The sequence below is a fragment of the Rosa rugosa genome, chromosome 6 (assembly GCF_958449725.1).
Source record: "Rosa rugosa chromosome 6, drRosRugo1.1, whole genome shotgun sequence".
NCBI classification, from domain to species: Eukaryota; Viridiplantae; Streptophyta; class Magnoliopsida; order Rosales; family Rosaceae; genus Rosa; species Rosa rugosa.
The window spans coordinates 38,827,884-38,849,974 of record NC_084825.1 but is presented as its reverse complement, the minus strand read 5'-3'; the positions used below and the strand labels follow the sequence as shown (position 1 = coordinate 38,849,974).

The window sequence follows — 22,091 nt, the reverse complement described above, 5'->3', positions numbered from 1 at the left end:
AAGTAAGTTGGTAACATTTTCGGTCCCAGGAAAAAGGTCCTACATCAGAGAATGTCCATAGATTGTTCTTCCTTCATGCTCGACTCAGAGATGAATCAAATACTATGAAACTAGAGGGTTAGAAGCCCTAAACCTAAAACTTAACCAGTCGTTCAACACTTAAACGAGGCCTAGTAACATCATCATGTGTTTATAAAGACTTTGCTACAATGTGTTACGATAACTGAGCCTAGTCAAGTCATTTGGTTCCACTTCTAATACAAGAAGACTGAAAGGGTTCTGTGTGAAGAATGAAACGCCCTAAACCAAAATCTAACCAGTCGTTGAACACTTGAATGAGCCTCAGTAACATCATCATGTAAACATAAAGACTTTGCTACAATGTGTTACGATAACTGAGCCTAGTCGAGTCATTTCGTTCCACTTCTAATACAAGAAGAGTGAAGGAGGTTCTGTGTGAAGAATGAAACGAGACATTATTCTCATAGACTCTCTCATATGAAAAAGAAGGATTACCATGGTTTAGATTCTTGCACCAAGGAAATTTAATTACTAAAATTTATCACCACGGTAGAAAGTGTCTCTATATATATACACACACACATTAATTTGATTATTCGTTTTAGCTTATAGAAAAAAGGAAACTAAGGGGTCGGTGGATTGGTAATTTGGTTTAGCTTATATATACACACACCGTCATGAATCCAAGTTACACTTGTCCCATTTTCCTGCAATTTTTTACATTCAATTGTTCTATCACAATGATTTGTGGATTACAATTAGATCAGTAGATTTATAGTTGGAAATTGCAAATCGCTGAATTTGGACCTAGAGATTGGTACAATTGTTTTAGCTGGTATCTAGCTGGGTTTGATGGAAAAGAAAATAGAAGATGAAACCAAAAGCCTTCAGAGAGCACCCCACCAAGTGTGTACGATTATTTGGTTGTTTTTATCTTTAACTAAAATAATATAAGTTTAACATAATTAAGTCTCTGTTTAACAGAGTTAAATCTCTGTTAGTCGAGAAGACAGGTGGCTAATTTTATTGGAGGGACAGAGATTTTGGGGACAGCTGATTTCCTTCCCACCTCTACCTCTTCCTCTTCCTCTTCCTTTTCTTCCCTTCTTCATTCTCTAAACCTATGCAACAAACCCATCACCCTTAACTATGTTTGAAGTTTGAACTACATATTCAATTGTCTTTTCTTCTTCTTTCCTTTCAAAGACAAATCCATTCAAACCCAAACTTGATTTCCAGGATCTTCTTTATACCAATATAGGCCCAAATTTTCATCAATTTTTTTCCTCACCGCCAGATCCATTGCATTAATTACCTAATTTCAGGACCATCATATCTCTATTAAAAAGTTGTTATCTCCAGTTTTATTCGAAATAAAATCTTGATCTAAATAAGTATTATTGAAAAGATCCATATTAAATGTGGAATGTTTTTAACTCCAATAAATATACGTTTTCTATTTTTTTTTTTTTTTTTTTTTTTGGAGGTGGAAGGATATGCAAAACTTTACAAACAGAAATACAAGACTTTTTAGAACAAGATAAACACCAAACAGAACAATATAGACATAAAGACTAACAGCCCGTCATAATCCAACAAGGCAGCAAACCCTCCAAGGGAGGAAAGCACAACACGTTCCAAAAGGTCTAAACTTGAGGCCCAATTTGCTAAACCTAAACTGCTTCTATTTTTCCTATTAATAAGGGATGTGGCACAATCACGTCCTCCATGTTCAAGGAGAATGGAGAAACCCTAGAAAACTAAAATCCCCCAATTCGGTTCTACAGAGACAACAAACCATATGGAGCCTCATCAACACTCGGACCCCGACGCAGCCAGAAGAAGAGGACGAAGAGCTCTACGAATACGAACCGGTTCGGCTTGGCTCGAATCGATTCGTAATCGTGGTCCTCCTCAATCTCCTTCTTCTCGCGGTTTTTCTCATTCTTATCCTTGGATTGGGCTTGGCGGCGTGATGCTATTGCTTGGTAACCCTAGGTAATTTTGGATCCTTTTATCTACTATCTGTATAAATAGGGGCCTTTGCCTCATAGCATGAACCCATAGGGGTTATAGAGGAATTGCGAAATTGAGAGCAAAGTTAGGGTTTTCTTTTTTCTGTAGCAGCCATGCCGAATCGGAGAGAGGATTATGAAGAAGAAGAAGAGGAGAGCGAGATGCGGGAGGAGCGAAGGGCCAATTCGAAGCGGGGGAGCTCGAATTCTGACGAGATTGAGATCCAGAAGCGGAGAGGGCGAGGGTCGAATTCGAAGAAGAGGAAATTGAAATCCGTTGCGGAGGAGGAGGAGGAGGAAGAAGGCGGTGGTGGAAGGCCTTTTAAGTCCATGTTTGTGGATGATGAGGCTATTGAGGATGAAGATGAGGATGAGGAGGAAGACGATGAGGGTGAATTGGATGGGTTTATTGTTAATGAACCGGAGTTTGATAACGAACCTGATGAAGTTGATCATGATGGCGGCGGTGGGAGAAGGATGGGGTTTGTGCTTCCGGAGGAAGAAGAAGAGGAGGATATTGATGAGTTTGAAAGAAGGGTTCAAGACAGATTTAGGGATGTTCATGTGGAAGAATATGAGGACGATACGGAGGTTGGACAGCAAGCTCTCATACCCGGTGTTAAGGACCCGAAATTGTGGTTGGTGAAGTGTGCCATTGGTAAAGAGAGAGAGGTAGCGGCTTGTCTAATGCACAAGTGTATTGATAATCCTGGAGAATTGCAGATCATGTCTGCAATTGCTTTGGATCACTTGAAAAGCTTCATATATGTTGAAGCTTACAAAGAAGCCCATGTGAGGGAAGCTTGCAAAGGTCTGAGGTATGTAATTCTGCAGAAAATAATGCTTGTTCCTATTAAAGAGATGATTGATGTGCTATCATGTGAAAGCAAGAGCGTTGTAAATGATAAATGGGTTAGGATTAAGACGGGAGTATATAAAGGGGACCTTGCCAAGATTGTGGGGCATGTCCCGGGGAGACAGCAAGTTAGAGTAAAGTTAATTCCAAGGGTTGATTTACAAGCTCTTGCAAAAGGTGTAGAATCATCGAAGAAGAAGGAATCTGGCGCACGTCCTGATCGTGTTCCTGCACTTCTTAGGAACATGAACCTAGTTAGACAGCTGGGTGTACGAGTACAGTCCATGCGAGATCCATTGGCACGTGGTTATATTGAGAAGATTGATGGCTTATCTGGGATGATCTTTAAAGATGGTTTCCATCTTAAAGTTGTTTCTGATAAAAGTATAAAAGAGGCAAAACCCTCCTTGCAGGAACTTGAAGAATTCCAGGAACTTGATGGTGATGGAGATCATACAATTCCAAATAGAAAGAAAGGCCAAAGCTTTATGAAGGGCGATGCAGTTATTGTTACGGAGGGAGATCTGAGAAACTTGGTGGGACGGGTTGAGAAAGTTGAGTTAGGGACTGTTCATATCAAAGCGGAAATGGATGGCCTCCCGGAAACTGTTGCCATCAATCAAACAGCACTTCAGAAATGCTTTAAAGAAGGGCAGCATGTGAAGGTTGTTAGTGGTAGTCAACAAGGAGCAACTGGCATGGTTGTTAAGGTTGATCAGCAGAAGCAGTTGATCACCATTTTATCTGATGCAGCCAATGAAGCTATCTGCGTGTTCTCTGATCATGTTGTGGAGAGTCCTGAAGTAAATAATGGTGATACAATGTGTGACTCCCACAACTTAAGGTATCACAAAACCCCTGGTCGAAGTCCGAGGTTTTCTGGAGGTGCAAGAAGGCATGATGGGCAGGATGGCTTTGGTAAAGGGAGCCGAGTAAAGTTCCGTCTAGGTCCCTATAAAGGCTGCAGGGGGCGTGTTGTGGAGGTTAAAGGATCAAATGTAAGGGTTGAACTAGAGTCCCAGATGAAAACTATTGTTGTTGATCGTCTGCATTGTATTTCAGAATCAGGTAATGTTGCTGCTGCAGTTACAACACCATATCGCTCTGGTTGTGAGACCCCAATGCCTTACATGAGGACTCCTATGAGAGATCCTGGAGCAACGTCAATGCCTTACATGACAACTCCCATGAGAGATCCTGGAGCATCCCCAATGCGTTATATGACGACTCCCTACATGATGACTCCCAGAAGAGATCCCCCCCGAGCAACACCAATACATGGTGGCATGAGAACTCCACCTATGACTCCCATGAGAGATCCCCGAGCAACACCGATACATGGTGGCATGAGGACCCCTCCTATATATTAGAGCTTGATTCAACTTTTGGTTTATCAAATGATGGTTGTCTGGTGAACAAAGTTTCTTTTGTTTCTTTAGTCTCTGTTTTCATTCAGTTGTATAGTACTATTAGTCTCGATCTTGTTATTTCACAACACGATGGACTTCATAACGTACAAAGTAGCTTTCTATTTTGTTTTTGTGTGGATTGCTAATGTGTACTGCAAGTACTCAATATATATTCTTATATTCATTCATATGTAATAATGTAGATTTCTGTGAAAATATGATTGGTAGAAACAGCAGGGGAGCAGGGCCATAGAAAGAACAAAGTTAGTTCCATGTTATATCATAATTGGTTTCTGTTTTATCATGTGATTGGATTGGTTTTGTTGTGACGTCTAGGATGTTGTTACTATATTGTTATTAGAATATTGATATTTTAAGTCTATGAATATGAGAAGACCGTAGACTTCTGCAGGTAAGAAGTGGTGCTTGCCTTTCTTTTCCACAGATCAGAATGGAGCAATTCTGACATGAATTGGTTTCCTTTTGCAGACAAAAACTATCATGGTTTCATCGTATGCTCAGACAAAAGAAGCCAGTCAAACAAATTATATATTTTGATATTAAACATCATTCAAGGAGTAGTACAGTAGACCCTACTCAGGATGCAATAATAACAATAGTAATATAATAGTTGAATTTGCATGATAATCCTACAGTTCTACAAACAACCAAAATTTCTGTTTGGTACAAAAATATTCATTACTCATTCATGATCATCTTTTCCAATCAAAATTTGAAATGAATTTGTTGGGAAATGAAAGTCAATTGTAGTAGATGACTGCAAGTCTATGCATATTCTCGGAACGTGGTAGCAAGTTTTAGAATTGTCTGTGGATATATGAACTAGAGTTTCTTATTTGCCTTGGATGTTAAGCACTTTGTTTCTCTTCTACTGTTTTGTATTTTCTTTGGACGGTGTATTTAGTGCTTGTATTCTGTAATCAGGTTCATGAAAGTTTGCAGAGGATACGTGAAAGAAAGCTTCTTAACTTTATTGAGTGGGCCCCTGCAAGCATTCAGGTTCTTTTGCACTCTAGATTTTGTTGTATAAATGAGTTCATTTACTTCATTTGGGGCAATATTTGGATGTTTGATCTTGTACTTTCTGCTTGTTTGTGCAGGTTGCGTTGTCTAGGAAGTCTCCACATGTGCAAACTGGCCATAGGGTAAGGCTATGACTCTTATCTTAGACTTTCTTACTTGTTTTTAAATTTTGTGCTGATAACAAAGTCTGGAAAGTCCTCAATGTCAGTTCTTTTTGCTGTTAAAAAACTTCCATCTACCCTTCAAAGTTAATTTGAGTTACAATTTTGAATTTCAGAATTTTATGTTTTCATTTGTAGTGTCCTACAGTTTAATAAGATGGATGAGTAATTATAATGACGAAATATCTATCTGTTTTATCCTTTTTAGGTCAGTGGTCTTATGCCAGCCAGCCATACTAGTATTCGCCACCTTTTCAGCAAGTGTTTGAGCCAGAATTCGTTGTTAAGAAAGAAGCAAGCTTTTCTTGATAACTACCGGAAGTTCCCAATGTTTGCTGTAAGTTGTTGCCTGCACAGCTGTCAGTATTATTTCAGACTCGATTGATCAATTTCTTGATGGTGCAACTATGATTCTTATACGTTCAATTTTTGTTTCGAACTTGTAACTGTAGAATGCTTGGTGAGAGGTTTTTGACTTAAATATTAGAAATTAATCTGCTTCAGTAGATATGCCATATGTATATCTCATACAATTAGTACAGTTGAACTTTGTCGCATTATGATTGTTTTTAACTTCTAACTTTTAAGTTTTAACAGTACAATGCTTGATGAGAAGTTGGCTGAATGAGTAGAAATTGTTTTATTTCAGTAGATATGCCATGTTTATATTCCATATAGTTGGTGCAATTGATCTTGATGAGTTGATGATTGATGAGAAAAACATTTTCATGTGTAACAAATTTATGAAATGTATGCCATAATGTGACAGGAGAATGACCTTTCAGAATTTGATGAATCAAGAGAAATACTTGAGTGTTTGGTTGATGAATATAAGGCCTGTGAGTCCCCAGATTTCATCAAATGGGGAATGGAGGTACTGCCATACTTGCCGATTATTACCTCTCTTTAATTTTTCTTTTCTCTTCTTTATCTTCCGGTGAATCTTTATCTTAAATTTTATTTAAGCGGTTAATGTACTTTCCAGGATCCAGACCACGTTCTTACAGGGGAAGGCAGGTATTTGCCGAACAGAGAATCAATTTGACTCATTGACCTTCTCTCTCTCTCCTATAATTCCATCTCATACAATTAAGTATGTTTGATTCGAAAATATTTTGAGACCAAATTCATTCATGTCACTCAGATCGAAGAAAAAAATCATAACCAAACTCTACAATTAGGCATTCGAGCAAGACTAAATAGATAAGTAATGATTGAGATCTACTCAGCAAAAAATAAACAGCTCCTTTCTTAGCGAATTCTAGTATGGCCACCACCCTAGTTCATCTTAGGCCACATGGAATTGCAGAGGTTTTCAATTTTTCTCATCTCATTCTCATAATTTTCACATTCAGCAAGTTGGCTCTCATTATCATCAAGCCATCGTTTCAACTGCATCTACAATTTTTGTCTTATTTGCTTCAGTTAGATTTGGGATGTTGGATGCATAATCTTTCAATGCAAACTTAGCCTCCATTTTTTTTTCTTATTTTCCTCGTCCTCTAACTTATACCTCTCTGCTTCCTTGACCATCTTCTCAATTTCTTTCTCAGATAACCTGCCTTTGTTGTTATTGGTGATGTAATCTTGCTCTTATTCTCCGTTGATTTTTCCTCGGCAGAGACAACCGTAGTCCCGTTGGCATCAATCTCAAAGCAAAGGGTGGCCTGAGATGTTTCCCTTTGAGCATGACGGAGGCCTTTGAGCTTAAATGTACCCAACAATCTGTTATCTTTAGCTACTGCGCTTTCACCCTCGTACACTTTAAACTTACATACACACTTGTCCAATTTCGACATTTGTCACAACTTTTTCTTTCTTAGTGGGGATGGTAGTGTTTCTTGGGACAACAACCTTCATTTCTCCATTAAAACGCTCTGCAGTCTGCACCAAGGGAAAAGGGAGTGACATCCAACAAGAGCTAGTCCTGAACCTTCTCGATATTTTCTTCACGGTTCAAAATTACAGCTTGTATAGAGGCACCATATGCAACTGCTTCATCAGGATTTATACTTTTGCAAAGCTCCTTGCCATCAAATATGTCTTGCAATAGCTGTTGTACCTTGGGAATTCTTGTATTTGGTATTTAGGATAGATCAGGTCAGGTCGGACCGGGCGAATATGCGGGTTTTTGTTTTGTTTTTTGTTCTTTGAATTAGTGCATCCTCGTTTGATCCGATTAAAAAATTACTTTAAAAAAATAATAATAATAACAAAAGTGAGGGTAATTTGGTAATTTAATTGATTTTCAAAAGCTATATAATGCACACCTGCCTGCAGAGCGGCCAGAGCCTTCTCCAACCCCATCTCTCCTTCTCTAAGGGCAACTCCAACCTTTAGGGTTCAAAATCAGTTTTGGGATTTTTATAGAACTCATCATCTCCAACCCATAATTTTTGGTGGATCTAGTCCTATAATTATGAGACTTGGAGCCATTTCCAGTCTCAAATATGTGACAAAACCAAGACCAGGACTTGGAACAGTGTCCCGGGACCACTCCAAATTCCAGCCCAGCCCAGAAGCTCGACTGACGCGTCGGAAGGAGAGCTGGGCAGCACGCGCGTCAGGGTGAAACGAGGAAGCGAAGAAACCCGCCAACTCGCGCTGGAGAGAGGTAATACGCCTGCTGTGGTCTGCTCCACTGGGCCCCACCAGCTTCGGCCTGTCGGAAACCGACCGTTGGGACACACAACGGTCTGATAATGTACGGCTCAGATCACTCCATTTTGAAAATGGACGGTCTGATGTTTTCCTTTTTTTTTTTTTTTTTTTTTACTGAAATCATATATCTCAAATCTGATGGCTCAGATTTGATGTTAAAAAGAGATCAATGGCTCTGGTTAATTCAAGGCTTATTAATTCCATTTTGTTCCAAAAAAAATTAAAAAAATATCAGAAATTTGAGGGAAAATAATATACCCGTTAGAACAGTAAATTATATGAAATTCTATAAATACCAACCCATTTTTTTCTATTTCCTCACACCGTATATGCCGACACTAATAAAAAAAATTAAACATTTTTTTATTCATTAAATAATAAGAATAATTATTAAATATTATGATAAATTGTTAAATGATTTTTTCTTACCTTATTTAATTAAATTAACATATTTTTAATATAATATTCATTCAAATTATACTCATATTATATTTTAGTCAAGAATAGTTAAAATAGCACCTCCAAATAGAACTCATGGTTGGAGATGAGAATTGATGGATACATGAATAGTGCACTAAGGGGGTGCTAAAATGAAAATAGCACCCCCAGATAGAGCTCATAGTTGGAGTTGCCCTAAGCTCTAGTCTCTCCACATCTTTTGAAAAAAGAAGAAAAAACTCATGTCATTCAATTTGTGGTTTTGTTATGTAGTTGTAGGATCTTCCCATCCTACACATGAGATTCAATTGAGAAAAATGATGATGATGATGTCATATTTTCATCAGGAAGGATGCCCGACTCTATTGATCTCATGTATGGAGGAGTTAGGGAAAAAAGTTTCTTTCATCTGGCTACACACACACACACACCCAGAGACAAGATGTCTCGAATTTTGGGCCTTCACATCTTCTCTTCCCTTGGCAAACACATATTATGCAATTCGCAACCCATTTTTTCCCCCTTTCCTTTGCATTGTACCGATTCCACACATATCTCTTAAAACTGGGCCGCGCTCTTATATAAACTCAAACTCGCGCTCGCCTGGGAAAAATAGAGCCCCAAATTCTTGTGATTTCACATTTCCCTACTCACATTTCTGAGCCCTAGTTCCACGAGTCGTCTCGTCTCTACAGCGCTCTCGATCGTCATGGACAAGGTGAGCTTTGCTTCGCTTCGCCATTACAGTGCTTAGGGTCCGCCTAGGGTTTTTGCAGTGGTTTCTTTAGGTTTCTGCAACTCTTCGCCCCCCTCAATTCTATGATCTAGGGTTGTAATTGTGGCGTTGTTGTTTTCTTTGTAGCGTGCCAAGTCTGTTTGTGGATCCAATGAATTGTCTGGATCATCTGAGATGCTCAATAGCTCTGTAGCTATTTCTACTGCCGAATCTAAGCCATTGAGGTACTCTAATAGTTTTTTCTCACTTCATTCTTGAAAAAAGACTTGTGTTCTTTTTGATCGAGGTACTGTAGATGATTGAGGTGTTATTTGATTTCAGGATTGGAGGAGATGAGCGTTTGGGTTCTGAGGAATTTGGGGAGTCCTCCACTGCCAATTCTGTGGTACCATTTGTTCATGTTCTTTCATTTTATTTGGATCTTTATAGTGTAATTTTATTTCTTGCCGTGTATTAGTCACAAATCGGTGTGGTGATATCCTTGTTCTTTTATTGGGTATATTGTTTATGAATTTGGATTGTTTATCCATGATTTCTGTATGTCTGTGCATGAACCATGCTTTTAGGTTATCTTTTTGCTCTGCACAGTTGGATACCTATGGCCACATTTGTTTCTTTGTTATGTTATGAATTGATTTTTACAAGTCACGATGTAAACAAGTAATGGGGGACCCTTTCTATTCTCTAATAGTTTGTTATTCCTGAAGCCATGTATTGATAATCCCTATAATAATCCCACGTTTTGTGGTTTTGTGTGGTCTTTGAAGCTGAGTCTTCTGTTGGCTTGTCATGGGATTTCTTCCTTCCGTTCTCAAAAACACGTTGTGCTGTTTGCAACTTGTACTGTACATTATCTCTATACATTGTACAGATTTTGAATGAACTGTCTTTACTGTACAATTTCGTATCCGGCACTAATGAACTGTCTTTTGTACAGCCTATGATTCCTGCTGCTTCTGGAACATCTGAGTTGGTCTCTAGCACTGCAGCTAGAGCTTCTGTCCAACCTAAGGCAGTGAGGTACTGTATTTAGTTGCTTAAATTCGTTGGTTAGAAAGAGAGGTTGATTACTGAGGTATATTTAATTTCAGGATTGGAGGTGCTGATTCGTTGGGTTTTGAGGGATTTGGGGAATCCTCCATTGCTAATTCTGTGGTTAGATTCTTCCACCATTTGTTACTTTTTCAATTTTTTTTGTTTTTTTATTATAGTGTAATTTTCTTTCTTGGTTGTATGAATCATGACTGGTGAGATATCCATTGTGTTTAGATATTGTGTTTATCGCTTCTGTGCATGAACTGCGCTTTTAGGTTATTTTTTCTCTGCATGACAGGATACTATTAACCGTTATTTGTTTTGTAGTCATGGTATAATTGATTTTTGGAAGTGACAATGTAAATATGTAATGGGAACCCTTTTCTTCCCTAATGATTTGGTCTGTGTAATCCTCGAGTCATGTATTCATAATCCCCAAGAGTAATCACTGACAAAAGAATCAGGTTTTATGGATTCGAGTGGTCTTTGAATCTGATTTGATCCTTATTATGGGGCTTCTTCATTATCTCAACTTCTTTGGATTTTAGTGAAGTAGACTTGTTATTTATTCCACATTCCAGTAATGTAATTGCAATATTTTGGTTTTGAGTGGTCTTTGAACCTGAGTCTTCTTTTGGCTTGTCACACGGTTTCTTCCATTCTTAAAAACATGTTATTCTTTTCGCAACTTGTACTGTGCATTTTCTCTTTACATTGTACAGATTTTGTACATTTCTTTGGAAAGTGGCCTGCTCTGGAAGCTTGAGCACCTATATAAACTCACTCACACAAAAAAAGAAAAAAAAAAGAAACGAAAGAACATAGAGCTTCTAATTCTTTAAATTCAAATTTCCTCTTTTTCCTTTTCTTCATCCTAGATCTAGAACTTCTTGCACTGTTATATTTTCTTGTGGTTCTAGAATTTGTTCTGAAGATCAGCATGGATATTAAGGTTGCATTGACTTCTTTAGGAGTCTTGCAAATCTTTCCTCTCAATTTCTTTCATAATCGTAGGGTTTCTAACTCTGGCCTTTTTTTAGCTTGCGAACTATGAATCCTCTGGATTGACTTGTGTGTCTGGATCAGCTGCATCTTCTGGATTCCAAAAGGTTTGTATTCTCGTGAATTACTTTGATTTCATTTCCGCTGTTTTGTATGTTGTCTTGCGTTTTAATTTCGTATCTGGTACTAATGGACTGTCTTTTGTACAGCCTATGACTGCTGCTGCTCCTGGGTCATTAGCTGGACCATCTGAGTTGGTCTCTATCTCTGGAGATGGATCTTCTGGCCAACCTAAAGCATTGAGGTACTGTATTTAGAATTTAAATTCATTGATCAGAAAGAGAGGTGTTCTTTGCACAAATAGTGATTACTGAGGTATATTTAATTTCAGGATTGGAGGTGCTGAGTCGTTAGTCTCTATCTCTGGGGAATCCTTCATTGCTGATCCTGTGGTTAGATTCCTCCGCCATTTGTTTTCTTTTCAATTTTTTTTCCTTTTTATGTGGATTATAGTGTAATGTTCTTTCTTGGTGTGTGAATCACAACTGGTGAGATGTCCATGGTGTTTATGATATTGTGTTTATTGTTTCTGTGCATTTAGGTTATCTTTGCTGTGCATGACAGGATAGCTATTAACCGTCATTTGTTTTCTAGTCATGGTATAATTGAATTTCGGAAGTGAAAATGTAAATAGGAAAGTAATGGGAACCCTTTCCTGTCCTAATAATTTGGTTTATGTTATCCTCGAGTCATGAATTAAAAATCCCTAAGAGTAATCACTAACAAAAGAATCAGGTTCTATGGATTCTAGTGGTCTTTGAATTGGTCCTTATTTAGGTTCTATGGATTCGAGTGGTCTTTGAATCTGACAACAGGTCATGTGTTGTATTTGATTTTTGGTCAGGGGAAGAGAAAAGGTATGCGTAAGAAGCATTTCCGCAAGAGGGATTTTACCCTGAGTGAGGAGGGCAGTCATGTTACCCCGAGTGAGGAGGGCAGTCATGAGCATGAGGTTTTCGGTTCAGATGATGAATCATCATTGTTTGGTGGTTACTATAAGCTGCTATTTGCAGAGGAAGAACACTTGTCAGAAAAGGTGAGCTTGTGATCTGTTTTTTTTGTCTCTTTTCTTTTCTCATTATTTTTTGTATTGATTTTTGGAAATTTTCAGGAGAAACAAGATCATTTCGTAAAGGAGAAGATTCTGACTACCCCCATTCCTCCTATCACGAACACTTTTGATAGGCCTAGCTGTCTGGTTGAGTATGGCAGACCTGTTTTGGGCGGTGTCCCGGTCAAATACCGGCAATTCTCTTGGGATAGATTTGATCACTTGGAATCCCAAGAGAGTCATGATCTTTGGTAGGAGTTCCACTCTAATTTTGTTGATCCAGAGGAGTTTTAATCAAGATGTGTGTGCAATTACAAATAGGTGAAATATTGGTCTATCTCAAAATCTGTTTGTCAATAGCAGTTTCATGGTAAATAGATCCAAGTTGGTCTCTTCCAATTTTACTCGTTATTGTCGACTGAAAGTCAATACCTAAGGTAGTTTCATGAGATTGATTCTTAGGTATTGACTTTCAGTCGACAATAACGAGTAAAATTGGAAGAGACCAACTTGGATCTATTTACCATGAAACTGCTATTGACAAACAGATTTTGAGATAGACCAATATTTCACCTATTTGTAATTGCACACATCTTGATTAAAACTCCTCTGGATCAACAAAATTAGAGTGGAACTCCTACCAAAGATCATGACTCTCTTGGGATTCCAAGTGATCAAATCTATCCCAAGAGAATTGCCGGTATTTGACCGGGACACCGTCCAAAACAGGTCTGCCATACTCAACCAGACAGCTAGGCCTATCAAAAGTGTTCGTGATAGGAGGAATGGGGGTAGTCAGAATCTTCTCCTTTACGAAATGATCTTGTTTCTCCTGAAAATTTCCAAAAATAATGAGACAAAAAAACAGATCACAAGCTCACCTTTTCTGACAAGTGTTCTTCCTCTGCAAATAGCAGCTTATAGTAACCACCAAACAATGATGATTCATCATCTGAACCGAAAACCTCATGTCATGACTGCCCTCCTCACTCGGGGTAACATGACTGCCCTCCTCACTCAGGGTAAAATCCCTCTTGCGGAAATGCTTCTTACGCATACATTTTCTCTTCCCCTGACCAAAAATTAAATACAACACATGACCTGTTGTCAGATTCAAAGACCACTCGAATCCATAGAACCTAAATATTGGTCTGTTTGTCAACAAAATAGGTAAATAGGAAAGTAATGGGAACCCTTTCCTGTCCTAATAATTTGGTTTATGTTATCCTTGAGTCATGAATTATAAATCCCTAAGAGTAATCACTAACAAAAGAATCAGGTTCTATGGATTCTAGGTTCTATGGATTCTAGTGGTCTTTGAATCACTAACAATAATTCATGAAACTGCTATTGACAAACAGATTTTGAGATAGACCAATATTTCACCTATTTGTAATTGCACACACATCTTGATTAAAACTCCTCTGGATCAACAAAATTAATCTCAATGGTGATTTGCATAGTGGAAGAAAGAGTTCTCTTTGCTCTCTCACAAGATGTTCTCAATCTCCTTGGTGCTTTTGGATAATCTCATTAGGCACCAGAAGATTGTATCTTTCTGGCGAGTCCCTGTTATCTTATATTTCTCTTTTGTATCGGTATGTATTTGTATTTATATTTTCTGTGCTTATGGCTAGGGGATGAATCGAATAAGTGCTATCTTTGTTTATAGATTGACTGTTTGAAATATGACTCAGTGAAAATGAGGGAGTTGGAAATTAGAAATCAGTATTGTAGACATGTGTCAATGAGCATACTTAAATTGTTTCAATTCACTATCATGCCTTATTTGAGTGATACATGAAATTTGCTTCTGTATAGACTATTTTTTATTACAAATTTCAGTTTATCATTTGGTGATTAACATTTTTAGCCTTTTGCTTATTTCTAGCCCTTGCAATTTGATTAATTTGCAATATATTTGCACAGGGTTGTTTCAGTAAGGATCAAAGAACTTGCAGTTTTATATCAATCACTTAATCTTCAGGTATATACCCCTTCCATTTATTTCTTTAGATTTTGATTATTCTTAATGGTACAGGTGCGTAGACTGCATATAGCTGCATTAGGTGCTTTTGATTGATGAGACATGCACTAGAATCTGTATTGTGATGGTATTGCTCTGCTAATGAAAATTAGTTAGCTTGGATTTGATTGATTAGCATTAGAAACTTCATTTGCTATTGGGTTTTTAGTTTCAGTCTCTGCTTCTGACATTGAAGTATTGGGATCATAAATTCTTAATTTTTTGTAAAGAAACAAAGGAGAAGAAATCCTGGAAGGAGTTTGATTATGTAATCCAATAGCAGATATATGAATCTCTGGTTTCTGTGTATGAATGTTGTTTTCTATCAATCTGCAGCTTTGATCTTCAATTAATTGTGAGGACAACAAGCTTCTACAATACATTTTTAAGTGATAGATTATAATATTTAAGTACAACGTATTTGGTAATGTATGTTTGAATGTATGGCAATACATTCTAAGATTTCTAAACTGTGTCCTTACTATTGAATTAGTGCTTTCCCTGTGGTAAGATAAAGATCTTCATGCTGATGCAACTTTATTTCGCATCTTTTACATTGACTCATTTGCTCTTTTTTCATATTTCTTTTGTTTTTTGTTTTTGATAATCTCTTCTTATCGTGTGTTTCCTCCTGTTTTACAATGAAGGAATTCGATCTACATAACTTTGCTTGGTCGTTCTTAAAAACTTATTGATTCTTATGTATTCCTAAGGAACTTGATTGATGATCATTAATGTTAATCTTTCCTAGAACTTACCGACTTCTTTTTCTTTTTCTCCAATTATATATCCATTCTTGGCTTCTTTGATCAAACCCTCAGTTTACCCTTCTACCTTCCTATTGTGCATTGAAAAAAAACAGTAACTGTGTTTTTTTTTTTTTCACAGTGATAGGGAAGCTAACATTGAACCAGCAATGTCATCACATACGGTGCACAACCCAACAAGCAGAAAACTGACTGAAGCAGCATGTCATTGCAATTCTTGCTTCACTTTTTGTTTAGATATTACTGGAGCAAGCAATTTTTTGATAGGCTAACACGTTTTGTTTATATACACCTAGAACAACTACTTTTTGGAAAATATTCCAGCAACAACTGTAAATAAGTAAACCTTGGATAGCCTATTTTTTGAACACTCCACTATGATAAGATCATCCTTTGTTTTAGATGATTTGCAGTAGGGAAAATTTCAGAAATAGTACCTGAAGTTTGGCCCACTATTAATTTATGTACATGAAGTTCTAAAATATAAACTTTAGTACATCAAATTGCAAGCCCGACCCAATATATGTACACGACGTCAATAATGGTGTTAACCCGTATGTCATTATTCATTTATCAAAGGGTAATTTAGTACTTTCAGTTTCCTCAATCTCTCTCTCTCTCTCTCTCTCTCTCTCTCTCTCTCTCTCTCTCTCTCTCTCTCTCTCTCTCTCTCTCTCTCTCTCTCTCTCTCTATGTACACAGACCCATCCCCTTTCTCTCCTCCATGTCCACGACCACCATATCTCATCCACCTTCCAAACCCATCCCCTTTCTCTCTTCCATGGCCACGACCACCACATCTCCTCCACTTTCCAAATCCACACCCACCAAACTCAACCCCATCCTCACCACCAATCACCGTTGGTCCACGACCCAAAATCTGCCGCCAGTTTTGCTGTCCCTCCTCGGGTCCGACTGCGACGAGTGTTCCTTATTACACCGGCGGCGACCTCAACGTCCTCTGCTACTGCCCAATTGATCGGGTTTTTTCCCTGGCGGTGATCCGATTCAAAAGTCATAGACAACTGCAACGTCTGGCTCCCTCTCGCCCTAATTCAAGGCCTCCACTATTCCTCCACTTCTCTGGCAATCGAGGTTAGCTCAATCTCTCGCGCCCGTACAGAAGACTTGATGTTGAGGTGGAAAGAAGGAGAGGAAGAAGAAGGTGGGGGAGAGTAGAAGGCGTGGTAGTAGAGGTGGAGGTGGAGAGAGCAGTCGCCGAGAAAGGAGTGAGACTAAATCAAGAAGAATAGGGTGAAGTCGGTGTGGTAGGGACATGTGGTGAGGTTGGGGTGGAGGCGTCGACGACGGCGGTGGTGGTTATGAGCAGAAGGGCTTGGGATTTAAGAGGCAAAACCAACGAAGTGAAGTGAGGGAGAGGAAGAGAGAGAGAGAGACCGTTTTACCCCTCAAAATATGACACATGTCACACAAACTAACGACGTCATTGACGTCGTGTACATATATTGGGTCGGGCTTGCAATTTGATGTACTAAAGTTTATATTTTAGAACTTAATGTACATAAATTAATAGTGGGCCAAACTTCAGGTACTATTTCTGAAATTTTCCCTTTGCAGTAATGAAAACAGTTCTATCATTTAAACTCACCTTTTAAGTTTGAGAAGTAGGAAAAGACATTATGGTTATGTTTCACATCCCGCAGCAAAGCGTGGGCACGATTGCTAGTAATTTCTATTAACAACTCAGATCAAAAGGTGCAGAGTAGACGGTCCAGGCCACATTTTATGAAAAAAAAAATTCTAATAAATTATTTATATATTTTTGAGAATATTATACATAAATAACTTTTAAAATTCTGAAACTTCTAAAAATCATAATAAATAGCTCGGATGTCGGCAAAATCCTCATATGCCTAGTGATGTGGTATAACTTAGGTATATTACAAAATTATACCTTCCATGAGCAACATGGGAGGAAATATAATTTATCAAAAAAACGACCTTTGCATGATAAGAAGATATGGTTATGGTCAAAATTTCAGTTATTTTCATGGTCGTTTGAGTCTTGATCTATTGGGTCAACTCTGAACCTTAAATACCACATAAAACTAATATGCTTATAGTCAGTCCTTCGCAATTTATTTTTTCGATCTGTCAGCTCTCACACTCTCGTGGGTATGAGATATATAAACTAATGTAAAAATTTCTAGAAGCTTATCTCGTTCTGGTATAGCTCCTCTTAGGGAAGTATAACTGTATAAAGAGTTGACCGCTTTGTTTGATGTCGAATTGACGGCGGATCGGATTAAGTTTTTTACACAATACTTATTGATACGCTATAAATATATGGGTAATCACAAATTTACCGATTTCCAGTTACGAATTTTTAGACCGCACAAAATTCTTATATGCCTAGTAATGTGGTCTAACTTGTTTATTAGGTGTATTACAAAATTATATCTTCCAAGAACAACATGGTGAAGAAAATATAATTTATCAAAATTAGCCGTTGGATATTATCATGATAAGAATATATGGTTATGGTCAAAATTTCAGCTATTTTAGTCATCCTTTAGGTCTCGATCTACTGGGTCAACTATAAACCCTAAATATCACATAAAACTAATATGCTCATAACCGGTCCTTCGCAATTTATTTTTTCTATCTGTCAGCTCTCACACTGTCGTGGGTATGGGTCTATGGGATATATAAACTAATGTAAAAATTTCTAGAAGTTTATCTCGTCCTGGTATAGCTTTCCTTAGGGAAGTATAAGTGTATAAAGAGTTGACCTCTTTGTTTGATGTCGAATTGACGGTGGATCGGGTTAATTTTTTTACACAGTACCTATTAATACACTATAAATAGACGGGTAATCTCAAATTTATCAATTTCCAGTTACGAATTTTTAGATTGCAAAATATCCTTATATGCCTAGTAATGTGGTCTAACTTGTTTTTTAGGCGTATTACAAAATTATACATTCCAAGAGCAACATGGTGGAGGAAATATAATTTATCAAAATTGGTCGTTGGATGTTATCATGATAAGAAGATATGGATATGGTGAAAATTTCAGTTATTTTCATTGTCGTTTGGGTCTCGATCTATTGGGTCAACTCTAAACCTTAAATACCACATAAAAACTAATTTGCTCATAACCGGTCCTTTGCAATTTATTTTTTCGATCTGTCAGCTCTCACACTCTCGTGGGTATAAGCTATATAAACTAAGAACCATATAAATTCATTTTTCTCTACATATATTTAGATAGAAGCTACCCTTGTGACCTTTTTTTTTTTTTTTGAGGGCAACGGAAGACTAATCCATTGATGGTAAATCATACGACCTCACTCGGTCAAGCATGAAGGGTACAGAACACCCCTCATATTACAACGCAAGCTCATGAAGAGTACTGAATCCAAAAGAAATAAAAAAAAACAGAAGTCCAAAAGACTAAAATCCTAAAGGAACTGCTGAAAAAAATGCAGAATTTAAAAAACCCCTCTAATCCTACACTGCCCTAAAATGGAACCAATGTCCTGAACATCTTGACGCCTAAGACCCTTTTGGTGTACGTCGCAACATTCAACACACCCACGGCAACATGCTAGGGACAGGTGCAGAACAGACCACCCCCAAGAAGCCCAAACCTGACTGAGAGTGAGAACATAGGGGAATTGAACAATTAGGCCCAATTCAAAGGCAGAGGCCCAAGACCCACTGCCCAAACCCTACGCTCCCAAACCGCCAACCGGATCTGGAACCCCCAAGAAGTCGTCCGCCACCCCCTCGTCAATCCGATGGCCTCCCTAGGTAAGGGGCCATAGCACCCATCTCACCACCTACCAAATCTGCCCGCTGCAAATTGTCTGGCCGGCAAAACACAAACCAAAAGCCTTAGTGGGCGTCTCCTCTTCGCCTGAAGGATATCTCCGACCGCGCTCCTCCTCTAGACCCCGAAAGCCTGTCGCTGCCTCCTCCTCGTCGACCCTAAAAGCCGCCCCAGAACCAATCCGCAGCAACCTGAACCTGCAGTTTTCTCCTCCAGCCAAACCACCTCCGCAGCCACACGAAGGAGATGAAGCCTCGTTCTTCAGTCACTTGTAGCGCCGGAGCGCCCTATTGCAGACGGTATGGGAGCGCCGCCGCTTGCTAAGCGAAACCTAGAGGGTTTCGGTTTCGCTCCGGAGAAACAGGAGTCTTCCTACAAACCTATAATGTTTGTTGACCTTGTCTGAAGGTAATGAATAAATAATGCATAAACACCAATGAATTTCCATAACAAAAACCTAAGAACTAGATAACTTTTTGAAGTTGCAAGTTCTTAAATAATCAGGCAATTATCAATCAGTTTTAAAAGGGTAACTTCACCACAACAACCATCTATTATCCTCTTAATGGGTTTTTTTAAGAAGAATGCAGAACTCAATCACATAATTGGGAAATTGAATACACAAATTGACCAAAAACATGAGCAAATGGGCATTGACCCGAAAAAGTCCCAAGCACACAAAAAGGTATAGAATTTGCAAAATCAACTTGGTAACATGCAGAAACAAAAGCTGGTGCCGTAGCAGACAAAAGCTTCCCTCTTTCCACTCACCTAAACCCGACCCGACCCACGAATCAGTCCCAGATACCATCTTCAACCCATACCTGCCCAATCGCCCCTTTTAAATCACCATTTGTGGACGAATGATTTTACATTAAATTTCATACTCCTATTGTGATCACATTATACTATAGTAGAAACAACAACGCTCTAAGCATTTTTGAAGATTAACTATTTTATGCTGTTATTTATTTATTTATTTTGGTGGGGATAGTGAAACATACAAGTCTCTTAACTTGTTAAAATATTCATCCATTTAGTCTCTATCACAGACACGTTTGCTTCTAAGTTCTAAAAAAAAAAAAAATTTAGAGCTCTCACTCTCTCATCTATGTGGCGACTAACCTTAGGGTTTCACTGCCCGACTTCTTTGGCCTGCGATGTTGGCGTTTGTGGTGCCTAGCCGGATAGTTTTCCATACTCGAGGATCTGCCAGTGGTCTTTCGATCGGTTCTCAAACCAGTCTTCGCAAATAAGTTCAGATTAGGTTCAGACGAAGCTTTGAATTCAGGTTTCAGTTCAGTATTCGATTAGGTTGCGCCTGTTGAGCTGTGTGTGGAACGGCTGGACGGAAACGTACTGGGGTAAATCGATGTTGGCTACAGTGAAGTCGGGTGTTCTATTGCCAGAAAACTTCAAAGGCTGCGTTCTGCTTGGGTGCCCAAAGCAGATTTTATTAGGCCTGACTCCTTGTTTGGTGTTATGTTCTTTTGTTGGCTACGGTCTTCAGCCCATTTATTATTGGGCCTGTGCTTGGGATCCAAGGGGAGTCCATATGTGTATGATGGTCCTGAGTTCTTATGAATGAGTTAGAGTGGACTTTGATTCATAATCCTAACATTCTCTTAGTTACTTTGGTTACTAGAGCACACTCCAGTGTCATTACTTATAGGTTGCTTTAAGGTAGCCTAACATGGCTCAATTTTAACATACCTCGTAGAGGGTGGGTTATGATATGTTGTTATCTAATTTCATAATAATGTATTGAGAGCCCTCCTTTTCAAAAAAAAAAAAAAAAACATGTTTGCTTCGATCCTACTGCTCTATCAAAGACATGTTGCTTCTATTAAAGAGATGGTTTGCATTTAATTTAATTCCACGAGGCCAGGGTTTATTAAAGGGTACAGTCTTTTTGTATGTCTATGTATGTATAGCTTATTGAAATTTGTGTTTTGCTGATTTTAGCCGTAAAATATTGACAAGTAAGCACGTGAAGTCTTAACATACTTAATGATTTCCTATTGGCTCATTATACCTTTAATTGTGTCTATGAGACAACGATGAGCGAATGCATGCTATAAGTACTCTTCTATTTAACCATATCTTACATTCAATATTTCTTTTTTAAAGAGAATATTTAATTTTATTACTTATCCATAGCTAGAAGGCATGTACAAATTGTTGTCTTACACCAAAATCATAAATGGCACAAGTCGCCAAACAAATTGATAGGTTCCCTTATTGCAAACAAATAAGCTCACTTATTTAAGCCTAAAACAAAAGCACTCAAATCTAGCAACCTAACTCCCCTTAATGCTAAAACTAGTCGCCTAGAGACCTCAATTGGTGTACCACTAGAGAAAATACGAGTTAAGAAGACATATATCAAAATCCAATTGCAAGGCAAAGCTAACCAAAGATTTTAGATTTTTCCTTTGCCCTTAAAGCAAGGGCTAACTGTTTGGCTCCACTTTTGGGCTCAAACACTAACCACATCACCAGTAGTGGCGTATCTCACAAGGCTGGTTGGGCTATAAATTTCTCTATAAGATTATTAGTATCTACAGACAAGTTACATTACTTGGTTTGGCGATGTTGGCTAAGGAGCTCCCTTCTTTTTTAACTGACCCAAGTTGGAAACCTGGAGACGGCGGGACTTTCAGGGGTTGTTGTATTCATTTTCTTTCCAGTTTTACTTCCTCTTTTTTTTTTTAATTGAATAAAGGGCTGGTGCGGCTACCCTCAAGTCTTAATTAATGAAACTGTCGAATACAAGGGGGGACATTGAGCGTAAACCCCTGATTACAATAGGCACCTAGAGAACATCATGAAATAATATCATGACTCTCTACTAAACAAATGTAATCAATTACGCACCAACTAGCAAAGAGCGCTCTACAGGCGACTCTATTTGCTTTACAGCAGTGACACAACGGAAAGATAACTCGACTTGCTACTTGATTACATCATAGCATAATTTCCATACTCGCAGCTTTCCCATCATGTTGCCACTG

General features: G+C 38.3%; 2 protein-coding genes and 1 pseudogene across 9 annotated transcripts; 2 read left to right on the top strand and 1 right to left on the bottom strand.

Annotated features, from left to right (window-relative positions):
- Positions 1–1,732: 1,732 nt before the first annotated feature.
- Positions 1,733–4,517, top strand: LOC133717910 (putative transcription elongation factor SPT5 homolog 1). 2 transcript variants are annotated; one of them, XM_062144667.1, is made up of 2 exons: positions 1,733–2,019; positions 2,149–4,517. In XM_062144667.1, exon 2 carries the CDS (start codon positions 2,151–2,153, stop codon positions 4,260–4,262), a length of 2,112 nt encoding a protein of 703 aa, XP_062000651.1. In that variant the 5' UTR covers positions 1,733–2,019; positions 2,149–2,150; the 3' UTR covers positions 4,263–4,517. The 2 variants fall into 2 exon arrangements, with proteins under 2 accessions (XP_062000651.1, XP_062000650.1); XM_062144666.1 differs by having other exon boundaries at positions 2,146–4,517.
- Positions 4,518–6,495: 1,978 nt separating this feature from the next.
- Positions 6,496–8,697, bottom strand: LOC133717912 (heat shock cognate 70 kDa protein 2-like; annotated as a pseudogene).
- A 104-nt stretch (positions 8,698–8,801) lies between these two features.
- On the top strand, positions 8,802–15,683 carry LOC133717911 (uncharacterized). Of its 7 annotated transcripts, none has more exons than XM_062144673.1 (12): positions 8,802–9,323; positions 9,468–9,565; positions 9,663–9,726; positions 10,279–10,361; positions 10,433–10,496; positions 11,417–11,485; positions 11,588–11,682; positions 11,770–11,830; positions 12,283–12,382; positions 12,421–12,474; positions 14,419–14,476; positions 15,404–15,683. In XM_062144673.1, exons 1-10 carry the CDS (start codon positions 9,315–9,317, stop codon positions 12,435–12,437), a joined length of 660 nt encoding a protein of 219 aa, XP_062000657.1. In that variant the 5' UTR covers positions 8,802–9,314; the 3' UTR covers positions 12,438–12,474; positions 14,419–14,476; positions 15,404–15,683. The 7 variants fall into 7 exon arrangements, with proteins under 7 accessions (XP_062000657.1, XP_062000652.1, XP_062000655.1 ...); XM_062144668.1 differs by adding an exon at positions 12,550–12,810 and having other exon boundaries at positions 12,283–12,474; XM_062144671.1 differs by lacking the exons at positions 12,283–12,382; positions 12,421–12,474 and adding an exon at positions 13,601–13,659.
- Positions 15,684–22,091: the final 6,408 nt, after the last annotated feature.